At 36.5% G+C, this 18304-nt stretch overlaps 1 protein-coding gene across 1 annotated transcript in view; it reads left to right on the top strand.

Annotated features, from left to right (window-relative positions):
- The first annotated feature begins 4692 nt into the window (after positions 1-4692).
- Positions 4693-18304, top strand: part of LOC144433559 (tyrosine-protein phosphatase non-receptor type 4-like) — a 60048-nt gene continuing 46436 nt past the window's right edge. Inside the window, exons 1-2 of the mRNA XM_078121879.1 lie at positions 4693-4772; positions 4883-5036. Coding sequence (XP_077978005.1) covers positions 4726-4772; positions 4883-5036 — 201 coding nt within the window. The 5' untranslated portion in view covers positions 4693-4725. The remainder of the gene's footprint in view (positions 4773-4882; positions 5037-18304) is intronic.

Below are 18304 nucleotides of genomic sequence, written 5' to 3'. Positions count from 1 at the left end.
TCGTGTACACAAAATAGTCAAGGCTGCGCTGCACTACGTATGGCATAACATGTGAGTTTTTGTTGACGAACAGACGAACAGACGATGAGTGTCCAAATCACGATAAGGATTATGAAATACCAGCTGTTTTTCTCAAGTCGTCTTGAAGACACGACAGTCAGAAACTAGGCCAACTTATATACATGGGGAGAGATGCATGTTGTCTTAAAGTAACCATAATGTCCAGGGACAATAAAGAGACATTCCAACAAATGAATGAATAAAAAAGATTTGAATGCTACATAAACACGATTTTATCATTCATCAACACCTAAACAGGAGTTTCTAAAATCCAGAAACGTTTTCCCATTTGAAGTGGGTCGTCACAATGTCGCCATTGAGATCCACCCGACACTATTGCAAGTTTAACCCGCACTGATTAGCTACCAAAACAACAAATTTGTTGAGTGCGTCTTCTATTGGCAACAGATGAAAATTTACTAGAACGGACAGACATGGACGTACCATATGATACATGTACCTCTTTTGATGAGAGGGGTGAAATTAATTTATCAATAATGTTTGCATCGTAATCGATGAATTTTACACACATATCGAGTCCAGTTACAATTGCATTAGGTTGTGCATACAGAAGCGAAGAAATTAGAGTATTTTCAATAAATCGTTATAGGAAAGTTTCTGAAATTTCATCTTGTAATTATATTTAATTCCAAGGAGTACAGTTTCAAGTGATATCAATCACCTTGCGAGAGACAGTGATTGCAACAGAGATGTTCGTTCTTACGTTGACAATTTCATATCAGTGCAAGTGCTGGTACGAAATAGCGATGTTGAGATGTCAAGGACCTATGTTGTTACGCAACGGAATGTCACTGTATGTGCAAAGTTTAAATGCTTTTGACTTCAATTTAGAGTTCACAATGAAAATTTACCAATGGATATATTTTAGATCTGTGACTCGGAACACAGAAGGCATTCGTAACTGGTGTAGTGCCATGTCAACTGTATCGACATAGACTTTTATTAAAAATACGGCATTAACCATAGTAATGCAACGTTTGGCATTTACGAAGCATCCATACAGTCTCTCGACTATGATAGTTTTCTGTCGCTGATAGTCACAAATATTCAAGTTTCGCCAATTTACCAAGACAAAACATTAGAGTCCGTTGTATCCGTTTTCATAAACGTGCGTCACTGTGATGACCCGTTTGTTATGGCTATATTCCAGTCAGTCGAAGTTATAGAAGGTAGAAGTAGCGAAGTTTCTAAACGAAAAACACATGAAGTGGATGAAACACACTTCCCAGCGCCAAAAGTAGCAAAAATATAATATTTTATAATTTATAATTTATATACTTATGAATGTGTGGTACTTGACGAACTTACACATCAACCAATTTCTTCCGACATCGATTGCGATTATAAATCTTGAAAACATTACTTCAATACTAAATTACTTGTACCTGTAATTTCTTGATTTTATAACATCCAACATAGCTTTGAAGAACACCTGATACCAAATTTTAGACATTATCGTGTACACAAAATAGTCAAGGCTGCGCTGCACTACGTATGGCATAACATGTGAGTTTTTGTTGACGAACAGACGATGAGCAAACCATGGTGACCTCAAGCTATTTCAAGTTGACTGTGTAGAACCACAGACAAGGAGGAAATTTGTCTGTGGTAGAGAGTACGTCCTCAAAATCCACCAACGCTCAGGCATGATCAAGCTAAATCACATTGGGATATAACGTGATAAACCTATACGAATGAAAGTCTGGAAACTACCAGTACAGTATTATTACTCATTGATGTCAACTCTGAAGTCTCGTTCAAACAGCCGCGCGATCAAAGAAACACGTATTATTTTACCCCTCTCATATTATGCGTGTTATTTTACCCCTTTGGTGAGTGTAAGTGGGCGAGTGGCTAAACAGATTTGTACATTTTTCACATGCTGAAACACGTTACATGTTAAAGCAGCTGTCAATTTGTTCATCACCGTCGCGTTTCTGTGGTCGCGCATTGGAGTCCATGGTGACTTGCGCGATCACAGAAACACGTATTATTTTACCCCTTTCATATACAAATTAATAAACACGCCACTATTATCGATATTTTATTGTATTCTGATATATATCTCGGGACACAAGTGCCTATGCAGCGCACCGCGTGTTATTTTACCCCTTTGGTGAGTGTAAGTGGGCGAGTAGCTAAACATGCCAATATTAGCGATATTTTATTGTATTCTGATAGAAACATATTTTGATACATATCCCAGGAAACAAGTGATCACGGTGTTTACCTGCGCTATCTACGTGTATAAATTACGGAAACGTGCGAATCCAAACTCCAGAAACAACATGAAGGCTATAAAAGCATGAGTACCGGTATATCTAAATTGTCCCGTTGAAAGTATGTTTTCCAGAGAAAGCAACTTGTTTTACAATTTGAATTGCAAGCTTAGCTTGTGTTTTCGATGTCACAGAAGTAGCTACATATTTGTGTATTGTGTAAGATAAGACAGCTGAGGTCGTTCATTTTTTTCCTTTGGTGAAATCTGGTCCATGGAAGGAGAGTTAAACGAACGAATTTCGTTTCTTGTGCATCAATTTTTAAATGACTCGGCCGTTTTACCAACTTGCAGAGAAGTTAAAGCCGATAACATACCATCAATATGGTAAATAATATCCTCTGTTTGAGCACCCAAGAACGTCGGGAATTTTATGCAAATATGTTTACGATATGCAAAGCGAACGCCTCTGTGTGGGTCAAAGGTTTGTACTTCCGTCTTCCGGTCTTACGGTGATGGTCTTACCATCGAGTCACACAAACGATAGTCGGCAATATAATGCGAACTACATGTTTGATCGACCCTTACATTGTCAGTATTACTTATCTTACCTATGGAAGACTTATCATAGCACTTATTTGGTAATTCATTGTAAAACTACTCCAGAATCACGTTTATTCAATTCACGATGGTTTGGAGTTACATCCCTTTTCTCTTCCTTACTAGTTTATGCATGATCGAGTGTTTGTCCAGTGTGATAATCTCCCAGCAGATGAGAGATAAAGCAAACTGTTAATGTAAGTGATCTCCTGCCAGTTTTAAGATAAGGGGTGTTTTAATTAAGATAAGATTAGAAGAATGGACAAGGCGTCTTTATTTAGTCAATAAAGCAAGGAGAGAATTACATACAGCCTCAGACTTTTAGTGGTCTGAGATCAACAGCTGAGAGCAAAGTAACCAGGGAAAGAAAAAGAAATAGTTTTAAAACTCAATAAGTCAATTGATCAATATCACACATAAAGTAAGTTATATTGCACCACAAAAATTGATCAATCAATCATTCAACCAAATAATAAATCAATCAATCAATACATCAACCGATCGATCGATCGATCGATCAATCAGTTACATGCTCGCTGCTCCCTGTGGTGTAACAGAGTGAATGGGTGGGAATGAGGCAATATTAAGTGTGTAACGAGGTGGAGGGGAATGAGGAGATATTAAATGTGTAACGGGATGGGGAATGAGGAGATATTAGATGTGTAACAGGGTGGGAGGGGAATGAGGAGATATTAGATGTGTAACAGGATGAGTGGGAATGAAGAGATATTAAATGTGTAATGGGGTGGGAGGGGAATGAGGAGATATTAAATGTGTAACGGGATGGGGAATGAGGGGATATTAGATATGTAATGGGGTGGGATGAGAAGATATTAGATGTGTAATGGGGTGGCGGACAAGAAGATATGATGTGTGTAATGGGGTGGGGCATGAGGAGATATAAAATATCCTTTTGTATAATGATGGCATGTCATCATAGTTAGAAATAACTGTCTAGTAGTAATGTGCTGGCCACCTTTATATTAGCGTTGTGCCATTGAAATGTCTGACTGTAACAAACTGAAATTGACACTTAGAAGTTGATTAACCTTATGTGTTTTATAACTGTGGTGGCAGTCTTTAAATTACCAAACTAGGTCATGATATGAATTGGCTCATGAGTAATCACAAATGTGCATTTATTATATACAACTTCTGATATACATACACTGAAAATACATTACCCTGATTGAAATATTTTTAAAACTTTTGACAGTATTGTTGATACTGAAGTTCACTGATTCATATTATTTATATTGTGGTATTTTTGACATAGCTGAAATGATACAGGTCGCGCTATGACAAACCCACCCCTTGAAATATGATACTGTTAATGTATGTCACCGAGGGTGATAGCTGTAACCCCTGTGAGAAAAGTGGAATAGTCCTAACTAATTTGAATATTCAAAACTGTGAGACTGTTCAGGGTCAAGTCTTTAAAAGTATGTACACCATTCTGCCTCATCATACAGTTGTTGATGGCCTGCAGGCAGTGTGGAGAGAAGACTGGAGCTAATTATTTGGATCATTAGAATTTGTACTGTACTAACGAGTGTGCTGGAGCAGTTGTCTAAGGCGAAGGAAGTAAAAATGATGTCACTTGTCCATGGATATCATGACTAGATACTTGAGTATTCGGATTCAGCTGTGGTCACCTCAAGTCATAGGAAACGTTACTGTCAAGTCTTGCCTGCGCCTGCTCCTGTTTTAACTGCCACCCTTGTAAGGGAGAAGACAGATTCATCAGTAATGTACATGTAACGGAGCTGCTTTCTTTGCTGTCGCCATCTTGATCTAGTTTTCTTGAGAAACAGTGTAATATAAGTATGGCAGAGGGAAATGAAGACGAGAGTCAGTGTTCATCTGACATCGAGTGAGTTGTGCTATGTCTTCTTTATCATGTCTCATCCGTGTCATCACGTATGTTCCTCTGTGTCCTCAGTCATTTATACAGTCTTCTCTTTCTCGTTATATATTTCTTAGGACCGATAGTGCCGTCGTCATGTCGCGTCGCTTCCGTGCTTCCAGCGGTACATACAATGTCCGAGCCACTGAACTGGCTCGTGATAAGCAAGAGAAGAAAATCCGATGTCAAGTCATCTTCTTAGATGACACCGAGCAGACATTTGAAGTGGAGGTAAGGGGTCAAACTGTCTTTGTATTATGATCAATACATGTCACACAACATGCCATTTGACTTCACTTTAAATTGTAAGTCTTTCATTGCACACTGCTACTTTGTATGCTGAATAGCTTGTCTTGTGTCATCACTGCTTTTACGATTTTAGTCAAGGTAGGGTTTATTCGTCCATAAAATCCACAAATCTACTTACTTTAAATCTAGAACGGTTACCGCCAGGAAGGATACGCTGACTGGCAGATGATTTTTATGAGCTTGATATTTTGTGCCACATGAAGTCATTTCTGTTGCTATATATCATAACTCGTTATTCATTAGCATTGATTGATTGATTGCAATTTAAAATAAATATTTTAGATGATTCCTCTTTTTTCCCTCAAACTGGTTAATTTTGATCGATTCTTTTTAATGTCAATCTGAAGTTAATCTAAGGAAATAAGCAACATGTTTGTTTGGTGACACCGCAGGGAATTTGACTTGGCTAATATGATACAGACTATCTGGCTGTGTTTAATTTGATACTATTAAAGGTTACGTTTTCAAGGTTAACCCCAGGGTCATTGAATGCTATGTCACTTCACTAGAATACTTCGCATTGTTGATATGGGATATGATGATGTAGTGGTATATGGAATCAATCTCATACTGATGATCAGATATGTGTCTGTGTCACAAAGTCGTCGCTAGAGTTTTAGCTCTATTTAAACTGAGAACTTTTACCAAGCCTGTCTATGGCATTATTTCATTTTGTGTGTACAGTTAAATTGTAATGCTCAAGTAGGCCTTGGCAGATTTTACGTATTAATACTGTATCATTACTGCATTTGTATGTACTAATATGTTAAGAACCATTCAATGAATTGACAGAATTGTAATGTATTATTTATATTTATTCAGGTCTTGAGTTTTGTAGGAAGGATTTGTAACAGCATGATTGACTGATCCTTCGATTTCATAGTGAGTCTACTAGGGCAGTAGTAGTAGTCCTAAATATTGATTCATTTGTTGATGTTTAACTCTATCCAAGTCAAATCTATGTAAAGATTTCAATTCTGCATAAACTTCATGAGGTGTTTTGTTGTAAACAGATGTATGTAAAATAGCCCTAGGCATTCAAACCATTTCTCTAGATGCCTATAAATGAAACATACTGTCTTGGTCCCATTTTAACGTGTCGCTTTGTAGTTTAGTTGGTATGTTTGTATGGAAGAGTTATATGTACATATTCCTGAGACTTGTTGGTTGTATGTTATTGCAATGGAACTAGTTTGTGGATGCGATTTTACAACAATATTCACCCTTTCTGTTACCATGGTTTTATCAATCTGAGCAAAGACAGTCACACTCTAGTATTTTTTCGAAGTCAAAGGTTGCTGAATAAGCAAACAAGTACTTGGGTGGAAAAGACAAGTAAACTAATATGTAATTTCAATGTTATAAACATACAGAACTGCAAAGTGCCAGATTGGTGTGAAAACATCAAAATATTTGTCTACTTTAGTGCTGCTTGTATTGAGTAATGGACATGTTTTTGTCTCTTGAAGCACTGTGAGATGTTGATCTCAAATCATATTCATTTCCTTGATTTTTTACACTGTTTTTTGTATTGTTATTCACCCCAGAGACTCTTCTAAGTTCTAGTGATACGCAGACCACAACAAAAACAAGTCAGCCATCAATTTCAGGCATTGATGGTTTGACCTACAAAGAAATTCGATCATAACAGAAAATGTAACACAAACAAAATGTCTGGTTTGGTCAATAAAATATTAATTGAACTCCGGAATTACTCAGTGACTAATTGAAATCTAATTATAGTTCTGTATTCACATCAAATGAAATATTTATACAATTAGAACAAGATGAGATTCCTGTGTTTTAAAACAAAATTGAAAGAAGAACCATCAGTGTGAATTATGTCAAATGCTTTTTCTTCATCAGCTGTTATGCTATTCCTCTAGAGAGGGTTATATGATTGTATGGATGCAACACATCAACTCGTTATCTCAAGTAATGACTTTATGAAGTGTAAAAACACAGAGGTGTCTGGATAATATGATATACCAGTAGAATTGAATGTTTGAACCTTTCAGTGTGCGAAATTAATACTTCTAGCATCCTTTGTGCAATTTTGTTTAGACTCCCCTGATATTAAATTAGTGCTTTCAGCAATATCTGTTCAATATTGTCTTCAATTCCAATGACATTTACCCGGTACTATTTTACATTTTTAACTACAAATCTCTTTCTGTCACAAACACTAGCTCTTTTAATTAATTACATTGTAATTAGGAATATATTAGGTGTAAATATTGTGTAAAATTGAGTGTAATCAGTTATATTAATAATATTCTAGATATGAACAGATCATAAACCCTAAATGGTTATCAGATATAATGTGTTAAAATTATGTGATTGGATCATTCATTTATTCATATCAAATTTATTTGAAGGACAGCTAAGACTTGGAAGATGCATAGAGATGGAATAGTGAGTAGTTTTCTGATGAAATTACAACTTATAGCCTTGAACGCATGCCATCGCTGGAAGTTTCAAATTTGTTCATCGACCTATGCTCAGCATGGCTTCCAGGATAAGTTATTTTTGTTTTTTGGCTTTGTAATGGATGTACCATGCTCATGGTAAGGTTTAGGATCCTGGTAACGTAAGGGGTGTAAGTTCGGTAAAACTTAGACAGATTTTCATGTTGGCAGGGAAACCTGTCACCTAAGCTAAGCAGAATACGTATGGAACTCATGTACATTGTAACTTCTTATACCCTCCTGTAATAGAAACCCAGATACCTGTATATAACTTATAAGTATAGTCATTGTTATATAGTAGATGGTTTGCCTTTGTGATGTGATCAGTTTTCAACAAGATTTCTGAAATTTCGTTATCTGCAGTAAATGAGTACAAAACTAACTTGAATGTTTGACTGCAAAATTATAGATTGTTAGATTTTAATATAGTCATAATTTTATTTATAAACACATGGTTTGCCAAACTCATATTTTTTTGTAAATTCATCACATTGAATTACATTGTACTTCTTTGTCATCAAATTTAGCGAGGAATTTTTTTTTTTGTCAGCAAGAGTTTCGTCATCAGTAAACAAGTGTTCATATGGTGTTGGAATGCCATCGATGGCTTGGAATTTAACACCATTCCTAGAACGTCTCGGAATACACAATGTACATGTAATTTGATTAACGCCTGGAAAATGATTTTTTATGGAATTATCTGTCATAAATTTCCCATAATGGGACATGTAAATTTACTATCCTATTAGTCAAGTGACAGCTTGTTTGTGAGTAACATCACAAAATACTCCTGGAAAATGACATTTACTACACATGTAGTTAACATAATGAAATTTACTTAAAGTGTCTAGCAACACTAGGAATATTTACATGTAGCCTGGAGTCAAGTCATGGGGGGGGGGGGGGGGGGGGGGGTTAAAGCGAGAACATAGTCAACATAGAAACATTATGACCATGTTGTAAATAGTTAATTTATACTCTGCTGTTCAGTTCATTTTTAAATGTATGGACTTTAACTAAGGTTTCTGAAATTAGAACACCTGGGAAAAAGAGAGACGGAAAGCTAATGAAACATGCTTATAGATTCCATAACATGAATTTTGCACAGAACCATGGTATAAAAGATGGGGAAATTGTGGGTGGATTTTATATAGTTTAATAGCACAGTTATAGTGGAAACTGATTAAATATACAGACCCCTTCCCAATGACATGTGGGAATAACCAATATACAGACCCCTTCCCAATGAAATGTGTCTTCCCCATGAAATGTGGGATTACCATCAGTCAGAATACGTCCACGAGACATAAAACAGTAAAATAAATGTTACACTATAAAAGCTGGGTTTCACCGTAATATTTATGAAAGCAGTAGGTAGGGAGTAATTGTATTACTTTAGTGCACACCAAATTATATGAATGAATATTTTATTTTCCCATTTCAAGAAGCAATGAATTTGATTTGAGTAAGCTGTTTATAACGATCCAACAGGGAAGTGTAAATGCTACAGTTTCTAGTACATCAAATTCCAAGGCAGTGAGAAATTGTATGAACAGTTTTAGAGAACATTTGTGAGTAAATACATTGACAAGATGAGAAGCAGCAGGAAGAGAATTACACATTCATTTCCTGTCTAATGCATTTATTCAGATAGAGTTGTGAGAAGTTGGTTACGGCTCAGTGCAATCGCCAAGTCAGTGTGAGTTAGTAAAATTCCCTAGGATGGGTTTTGTCCGTCAAGGGTACCATGGTGATATCTGATGTTGAGAATTGAATCATCAAAAGTAAAATGAAAGACATGATTACTAAAGGTATAATATGTAGGTGTCATTTGTCACAATGAATTTTTACCTGCATGGATAGGATATCCATGTACTCTTTTTTAATGACTGTTTTATTGAATGAAAATATTTCTCTCTCATGCAATTTGGATGATTTCTCTATTATGCATGCAGCATGATATGTCTAGAGTTGCAGATGTTTTTTTTCACAATGTGTGGTAAAATTCATCCCAAAGACTTATGGGAGGGGGGGGGGGCTGTGTTATTATCAATCTTAACTTTTAATCTCAAATGTCAACACTGATAACTACAAATGTCACTTTGCAGGTACAATGTACATTAACTTCTTATTATCCCATGAAATTTATTTTGCAAAAAGAAGGGTGTATGCCATGATGAGTACTCGGGTATTGAGACAAAAATTAAATTTTGAAGAAACTTACGTCAATAACTTATTAATGTAAACGTTAAACTTGAACAATTGGCTTATCCTTGAACAAGCCCACCTTCAAAGTAATAGTAATACATGTCTATAACACTAAAATACATTACATATCAAATCCAAAAGTCTAACATGTGCACATCAGTCAAGAACAAGAAAGTAGTGCGACCTATGTCGCAATAAAGGTTATGTATCACTACGCCTGACTAGTCATAATATGAGACGATTGTAAAATATATGTCAGTAGGTGAGGAATGGTTACTAGTATCGATACATGTACATGACACAGAAATTTAAATCAAAATATGATACGATTGTAAAATACTGTATATGTTTGTTAGTAGGTGAGGAATGGTTACTAGTATATCGTTTTAATTACTAGAGAGAGGTACATTATTTGTATCACAATATTTTAGTATTACTTAAATGTTTAGAGTACAAGGAGATTCGAATGTCATAACAGGAGTGGAGTGCACAAAATTTATTGTTGGAATATTAGTTAGCATAGAATATATATACATGTAGCTGAATGGGCGTATCACTGAATCTAGTAATTAGCAGGGTTCACTGATGTAACAAGTCTTTTCCTACTGGTCACCCAGTCTAATGACTATACATTTATATCTCCCAAAGAGGTCATGACACTGCATAGTTGTGCAATCTTACTGTAATCCTAGGGAATTGATCCATTGCATAGGTCAGGAAAAAAATTATCATGACTATGAGCTATGCCATCAAGTATTCATAATGTAACTAATGATCATAGCAAAGATAGTCGTGTCACATGTATGCAGAAATTATGTAAATTTTGATTTTAATCAAAAGATACATGTAGGTGTTAAAGTTGTCATATATGTATTGACTGTCGTAGCCTACAGCAGGAATTGTAATCATATACAATATATCATAGCTTCAAATTCAAATAATTTTATGACTTCAGATTAATAGCATCACTATGTACAATTTATTGAGGCTTGTGTTGACATGTTATCTTAAAATTTATGTCTCTGGTTTGTGTGCATATTATATATCCACTGATGGTATGACTTGACTTGTAGCTATAATCCATAAAACTCTGGTTATCTTTAGAAATACCAAAGTATCAGTGGAAACATAGAAAGTGTCTGGAAATCTAGAACTGTTCTGTTTATGGGCATTGACTTGGATGTAGCATGATTTATTTTTTATCATGGGTATAGAAGGATGAAATCCAATTTAGCAGACAGGCCAGTGTAATAAATTCAAGAGGTTTTATTTTTGTTCAGTATGCCAGTATGGACAGAGTTCACACAGTTTCACTACAGTTAGAACCAATGTGCTGCATTGCATATGTTGTTATATTCACCCTCAGTTCATAAGTCTGAAGAAATGTAATAAGTTGTATAAATTTGGCAGTACATGTATTTCTTACATGATGTAATACTTGAATTTTAAAAAATATGTCAATTCAGATTGTAGCCTGCTTACAGTGCTGGACATAATGATGATAGCCGTCATCTTTTCATGACTGCAGCTATCGAAGTCACAGTCCGTGGTGAAACCAGGGTATTGAAGTTCTGACACTGTTTAAGAATGTATATTACATTCACATTGACACTACCACTCTATGATGGAGGAACTGAGCATTGACACTGCCTTTTGTCATTCCTAACTAATGAATGAATTTGTCAGGAATTTCTAGCATGAATGTTCACAATTTACAATTTAAAACAAGATTTTTGTAAACACCCACTGCAGTTAAATTAAAGTGTGTCGTATCTAAACCTGTTGTCATGATATACTGTGTGAAAAAGATAGAAGTAAGAAAGATTACATGAAGTCATGATGCATGACAAAAAGAAAAGTGTGTAATGTTTCAACATAGATACATTTGTACATTCAGAGTGCTATGTAGAATTCAGAACAGTTCAGTTCTAATGCTGCTGGACTTAGCGGACTGCTGTATATGTAACATTCTGTATTGATGTATTGATTTACAAACAGTGTGACAGACAGGAAGACATTTTCTAAGATTTGCACACTTGATCTCAAGCATGCTTCATCAGGCCAAGTAGTTAGGCTATTTATATCAAAATAACACATGTGTAAGGCCAATAGTCCATGGTGGTGAACTTTGACCCCAATGTCCCCCCCTGATCAATTTCAATCCTGACAGATGTTTCATGAGCCTGGAATCCATTGACATAGTGTGCAAACTTGTACATGTAGAAAGTCATTAAAATGGCTTTGAGTTTGTGTGTTCAAAATTGACAATTTTACAATTGATTTGATGGAATATGACTCTGGAGTTGATGTGCCAAATGCATTCTTGAGTTGCTTTAGTACAAAATGCAAAGGAAAAAAACAGGTGAAATAAAGTTTGAGAGAAAAAAATGCTTAGAATTAGGCCCCCCGAGGCAGTTATCCTTAATATGTTGTCTTTGATTCAATAGGAAATTTGAAGTGTTCTATGCCCACACACAAGCTAATGAAAAATGAAAACAAGGACATACATGTGTACTGATCGTGATATTTCATATTAAATTTGTCATTGCTATTGGAAAAATAAATGACACGCGTATGTGTTTCATCCTGCTGAGAGGTATACTGTCTTTAGGCAATGACATTTCACTATGGAATATAATGTAATTATAGCTAACCAGTTGTAATTTGCAAAGTTTTGATGGTTAAATGGTTAGACTAGCATGGATGGCTTTGAATCTGTAGGTTACAGGTTCAAGCCTTGTTGCTGCCATTTGTTTCTGAATGGCTAAAGTCCTTGGACAAGATTTGAACCATATTGTGTCCCAGTCAACCCAGCTGTATAATTTGTTATCTGTGGTTTGCGATAAATGCAACCTATGTGGTTATAGAAGCTGCAATGAAATATATGCTACCAAGAATTAAGGAAGTATCAAGGAGTGTTGTGTTGTGTTGATACAGGTCTGTATCTGGGGGATAGAATTGTAAAGCACTGTCATGGTAGTGTTAGTCTAGTTCCTCCACGGTATCGTTACCATTTACACCTGAACTGGTTTAGTTAGAAACCATGTTGGTATCCAGACTATGGTAGTATGGGAAAACAGTATCAAATGAACAAACAAATATACCTTCTCGATTTACTTTCGCAGCTTTTTGTATATCGCTCAGTTTGCTGTACCATTTACACCTGAACTGGTTTAGTTAGAAACTGTGTTGGCATCCAGACTATGGTAGTATGGGAAAACAGTATCAAATGAACAAACAAATATGTACCTTCTCGATTTACTTTCACAGCTTTTTTGTATATCGCTCAGTTTGCTAGACTTTTCAAGGATTACATGTGTATGTTGATTTCCAAAGTATGGCTCAGTTATAGAGTCTAAGACTGGCCCAGAGAATCAAAACCCCCTCCATTCCTTACCCATGGTGTGCTTTGTTTATTTGACAGCATATTTACTTAGAATATGTAATTATCATTCCTGTACTCTTGTATTGTAGTCTAGTTCCTATACTGTATCGTTAGTCAGCAGCTTTCTACTATATGTATAGCCAGTGATATCTGGTATGTGTGGCCATAGAAACAATGTCTGCTCTTACTGTTGGAAACACTTGTTGCCAGGTGATTCAAAGTTGTTACCATGGATATTGCAAAGTTGTAGGTTTTCATTGATTGCATTTGGTGAATACAAATGTATATTAATTGAAACTACTCTGAGGAAAAAGGGTGATATATTCACAACAAAGTGAAGAAGACAAAGCTAAGCACAAAGTGTATATTGATACATATCTTCTTTCTTCTCTGAACTGAAGAAAAATATTGGGAGTAATAATATCTAATCTAAGTATATACATGTACATTATACAAGCTGACACTCAACCTGATAACCCCCCCCCCCCCCTCCCATGTGCCCTCTAATGATAGCCAAATTTTGTTGTGAGTCAAAATAAGAAAAACTGGCATTTCTTGTAAGTCAAATTGGGTTACAGGGCACTCTGCCCCCCCCCCCCCCACCCCTTCAATATGTATAATTACATTTCATGGAATGCAAACAATGTACCACCACCCCCACCCCCACCACCACCCTGCCCGCCTTCCAACATGTGTGATTACATTTCATGGGATGCAAACAACCTCTGAGATATTTACATGTAGATATAGTAAATTTTAAATTTGTAAGAAATTTGTGAAGATAATGATCAGATATGAGTATAACCATTGTCTGTCAGCTGGTCAGCCTGCATGTATCAGGTGAAGTGAAGACAATATCATCTTTTAGTGATGTATAGAACAAGACAGGATTTGCCTGGCAGGTTTTATTTACCCCATATTGTAAATATTTTGTTCACATTCAGTCTTCAGTATTTTGACTCCCTACCATATAAACATAATCCTTTTTATGTATATTACTTTTTAATTGTGAGCTCTGCCAGAATGACTACATCGTGGTCTTTTTGAATGAAATGAAAACTCTACTTTCATTCTAGGATAGAGTGTTTACAGACAGAAAGATGATACATTTCTATGTACTTAAAATGTGTTTCAACAACTCCATGGAACCCTGTCAGTTAGATTTATCGTTGGCTTTATTTGGTCAGTATCATAAAAATTAATGGAGATCTGTCAGAAACTTGATATTGACTGCACTGGATGATGAGTCATATAAATATGTAGAGAAAATTGATCCATACATGTACATATGTAGTAAGTGCCTGTTCTCATAAAGTTGATGTATTTGGTGTAGAATGTCATTTCTTATCTCAGAGAATATTTAACATAATGTAGTTGTAGTTGGATTTTGAATATTGTAGTTGTCTAGAACAGAATTCAGAATTGTACTTGAAATGATAACTTACACTTATAGAAAATGACTTTGTACTCAGCAAAAAGGCTAGCATGGCGCAGTACCTGGTTTTATCTCAGTAAGGAATTGAACTCGAGACCCTCCGATCACTAGACAGATGCGCTACCAACCATGCTATCCAGGCCGACATCAGCTAATGCTGCCACACATGTAGTACAAAATGCATAGAGAGGCTAACATGGTAGTTGTGTGCTCGATTCTCCTTCCAAAAGAACAAATTAGTCAGCAGGAGAGAGGCTGGTATGGTGCAGTGCCTCAGAAAAAGAAGCCTGTGTGAGCAGCAGAGAAAGTGTGGTGTGTGGTATTGCAATGTACCTGTGCCTATGGTAGTGACAACGAGTAGAGTACGGTTGAGGTGATACAAGTATTTTGAAAGTGACAAAGTCGTAATGTGTCTTTGAAAGTGAAAAGATCTGATGCACATCTCAAAATTTCAGGCAGGAAAGAGGGTAAAATATTGTATGTCAACATACCTCTGATTGTGACATGAATATTACAAAGTATGAACAAGTACGTGTAGATTGAAATACCAATGCAAATGTCTCGGTGAAGTGAAGTCATTATGGCATGGTGATGTGCCATATTTCTTGGGGTTGCTGATACCAATGCATTCTTACACAATCTGGCCTCATTAAACATTCCATGCATAGAGCTATAAATGTAGTGTATATTATAGCCTGCTGGGGAACATGGCACACATTAGGTGCATGGTGCCAAGTGTACAGTTGTATATATTTAATGTACTTTAATGACTGCTAACCACACTTGTCAAGGTATTCCTCATTAAAATCGCTCTTTCACACAAGTCTAATGATGTTGTCCTGAATAAGTACATGTACATGTGATCTTAGATCTGGTTTTTTGATGTTCATCTTTTCTCCTATTCATAGACATCTGTTTGGATATTATTCCTCAATATGTTTATTTGTTCAGCTGAGGAAAATGAGTGACATTTAGGCCTGGCCTGCTCTGGTGAAAAGAGCAGTGACAAAATCCTTATATCTCACTGAGTGAAGAAAAATATTAACACTAAAGAATGATATTATAGACTTATGCAAGCTTTGGCTAAGGAAAAAAATGGTGAAAATATAAGGGCGAATGTGATCATTTTTTACTCATATTGAGCACAGGAGAACCAATGACATAGATATGTGTTGTAATGATGTAGAATGTCTAGGGTATAAAACCTATATTTTCTGTTCAAAGACATACAACTTCGTGTGTATTTGGTATGGTATATGACCATATAGCCATACAAATTGTGTGCTTTAAATGAATACACGTGTAGCCGTGGTGACAGTGAGATGTGACATTGCCCATCTTATCCGTATCACCTACCACTCCAAGGAGAAGGAAGGACTGGTAGGACTGAATCACATGACATAGCTGACATGTATTTGTACTCTCTACTTTCCCCCATGTCTGTACAGACATTGAAAACATACATATTCCAATAAGCCACTGTGAATAAAATTGGACCCCCATTGATAAATTAGCTACAAGCTGGCAATATGTGAAGGAAGTATATACCTTCTACATCAGTTTCTAATTATTTAACAATCAATTTGATGAATGATCCTGAATGAAATGAACCAGTCTGACCTAACCTGTCACCACCTCTACTGGCAGACATCAGTATCATCCTAACTGTATAGAAAAGCAAAAGTCAGTTTACTTTCCGAGTAAATTTATTATTTTGCTTAACCACACGTCATACTTGATATTCACATGTATGTTAACGGGGAAGTAAAGCGTTTCAGCTACTTGTCCCGTTCAATTAAAACGTTCATATCAGGTGTAAAATAACAGTGTTTGATTATCAACCCAGTACGTGGTCGCTCTAAATGTAATCTATCTGTAAACGGATGTTTACTCATCAGGAAACAAGTACATGGACTTCTGTATAAAATGAGATCAAATATTCTCTGGACAATGTCATTTTTAATGGGGGAGTAACGTTAACCTAAATATGACATACTATTCGTGATTAATTACATTGTATGAATAAATGAAATTCTGGAGTAAATCCCGACGACTTCTTTTCGTGTAAGTCAAACAAGTTGACAATACGTGGAATATCATGTTTAGAGGAACGGTTAAATATAGGCACGACAGTTTTGACTTTCCCCCACCTTTTACGACTGTGTATATAAAATCGCCTTCACTGAGATGAAGTTGAATAAACATATAAGATTGTAAACAAAATTTGGCTGTCAGTCACTCTGGTTGTCACCGTCACGATGGCGTATCAATTTCAGCTCAGCTATTGGAACAAAACTCGACATCTCTACATCGATGAGACATTGAATTATGAACATTTCATATCTACAATAAAACAGCAAGTACCATCGTTAGAATGTATGGATTTCCAGGTCCAATATCAAGATGATAATGGAACGTCTATCACTCTGTCTAACCATGAACTTGACATGGCTGACATGTTTCGCTGTGCTAAACCAGTGGAACGGGCTGACTACAAGCGGATAAAGGTATCTATCGTTGATGGTTGTTCTCCTGTACCAACCAGTTTGAGGAACAATGACAAAGGACATGGAAGCCGACCGAAGCGACTAAGATTCACCGACGCCAGTGTAGACAACGATAGTGGGTCAATTACGTCTGAAGTTCGAGAGAGTACACTGTCATGTACTAGTACGGCCAGCGAAAATGCATGTACCGATCAGTTTGTATACACATCGCCACTCGAATTAGCCATAAAGGTGAAAGAAACTGAACTAAATGACCTAAAAGTAGAACTTGGGACAGTAGAGGCCCAGATCGCAGAAGAAAATACAAAGTATTCCCGGTCTGAACCTGGCGATTCCCTATACAAGCGTTGTGGAAAGTGTCACCTCCGTGATTCTCATACTCGGCGAAATTGTCCCTACCAGGCGTGCTCTTCTGCAGAGATCTGTGGTGATATATCTCATCCAGATCACGCTAATGAGAAGAGTGTACTAGCGGGTCTCGGCAAACATCGTGATGAACTACAGAAGGATATTAAGAAGAGGGACCTTGAGTTGAAACAGAAAATAGAAACTAAAGATAAAGTAATGTCTACGTTTGAGCGGAAAATCGAAAGTTGGTTGATAAATAGTGATCCGTCGAAGTATTTGGTATCTACTGTAACCGGTGACACACCTAAGCAGTGGTTGGTAAATAAACATTCCCGCATTTTAAATGAGCATTACCATGGTAAACTGCCACGAAATATTGAGGTAGCGTATCGTCGTTTTCCTGAAATTATTGCTAACTATGAACGTGATCATCTGACCAAGGGTAGACCAGTGAAACCAAAGGACAGGGTTCGTGAACTATTGGAAAACAACCCAATATACAAGGTGAAGTTTCCAGAAAAAACTCCGGTTGAAGATAAAGTAAGATCCAGTTCAGCGAGTGAAAAAGAGCGCGATTTGCCAAGTGAGGTACCTTCTCCTTTATACCCAAGAAACATGGGCGAAGAAGAACAGCAAATTCAACATGCAATTCAACTTAGCACAGTGCAGTCGTCGACGAGTTTGAATCGTGATACACACACGCCGTCTGCCGCTCGATCACTTTACAATGATGCATATTCTAGTCCACAGAGTAGTCTGTATCCAGGGTATCATTATCCCCATTTCAGTCTGTTCTCACAGCCGCAAACAACCGGGTTCGATTCTCACTTCTATAGTTC

This window comes from Glandiceps talaboti, chromosome 4 (genome assembly GCF_964340395.1).
Source record: "Glandiceps talaboti chromosome 4, keGlaTala1.1, whole genome shotgun sequence".
Classification (NCBI taxonomy): Eukaryota; Metazoa; Hemichordata; class Enteropneusta; family Spengelidae; genus Glandiceps; species Glandiceps talaboti.
Note: the sequence above shows the minus strand (reverse complement) of the source record. Positions and strands in the feature narration are given on the sequence as shown.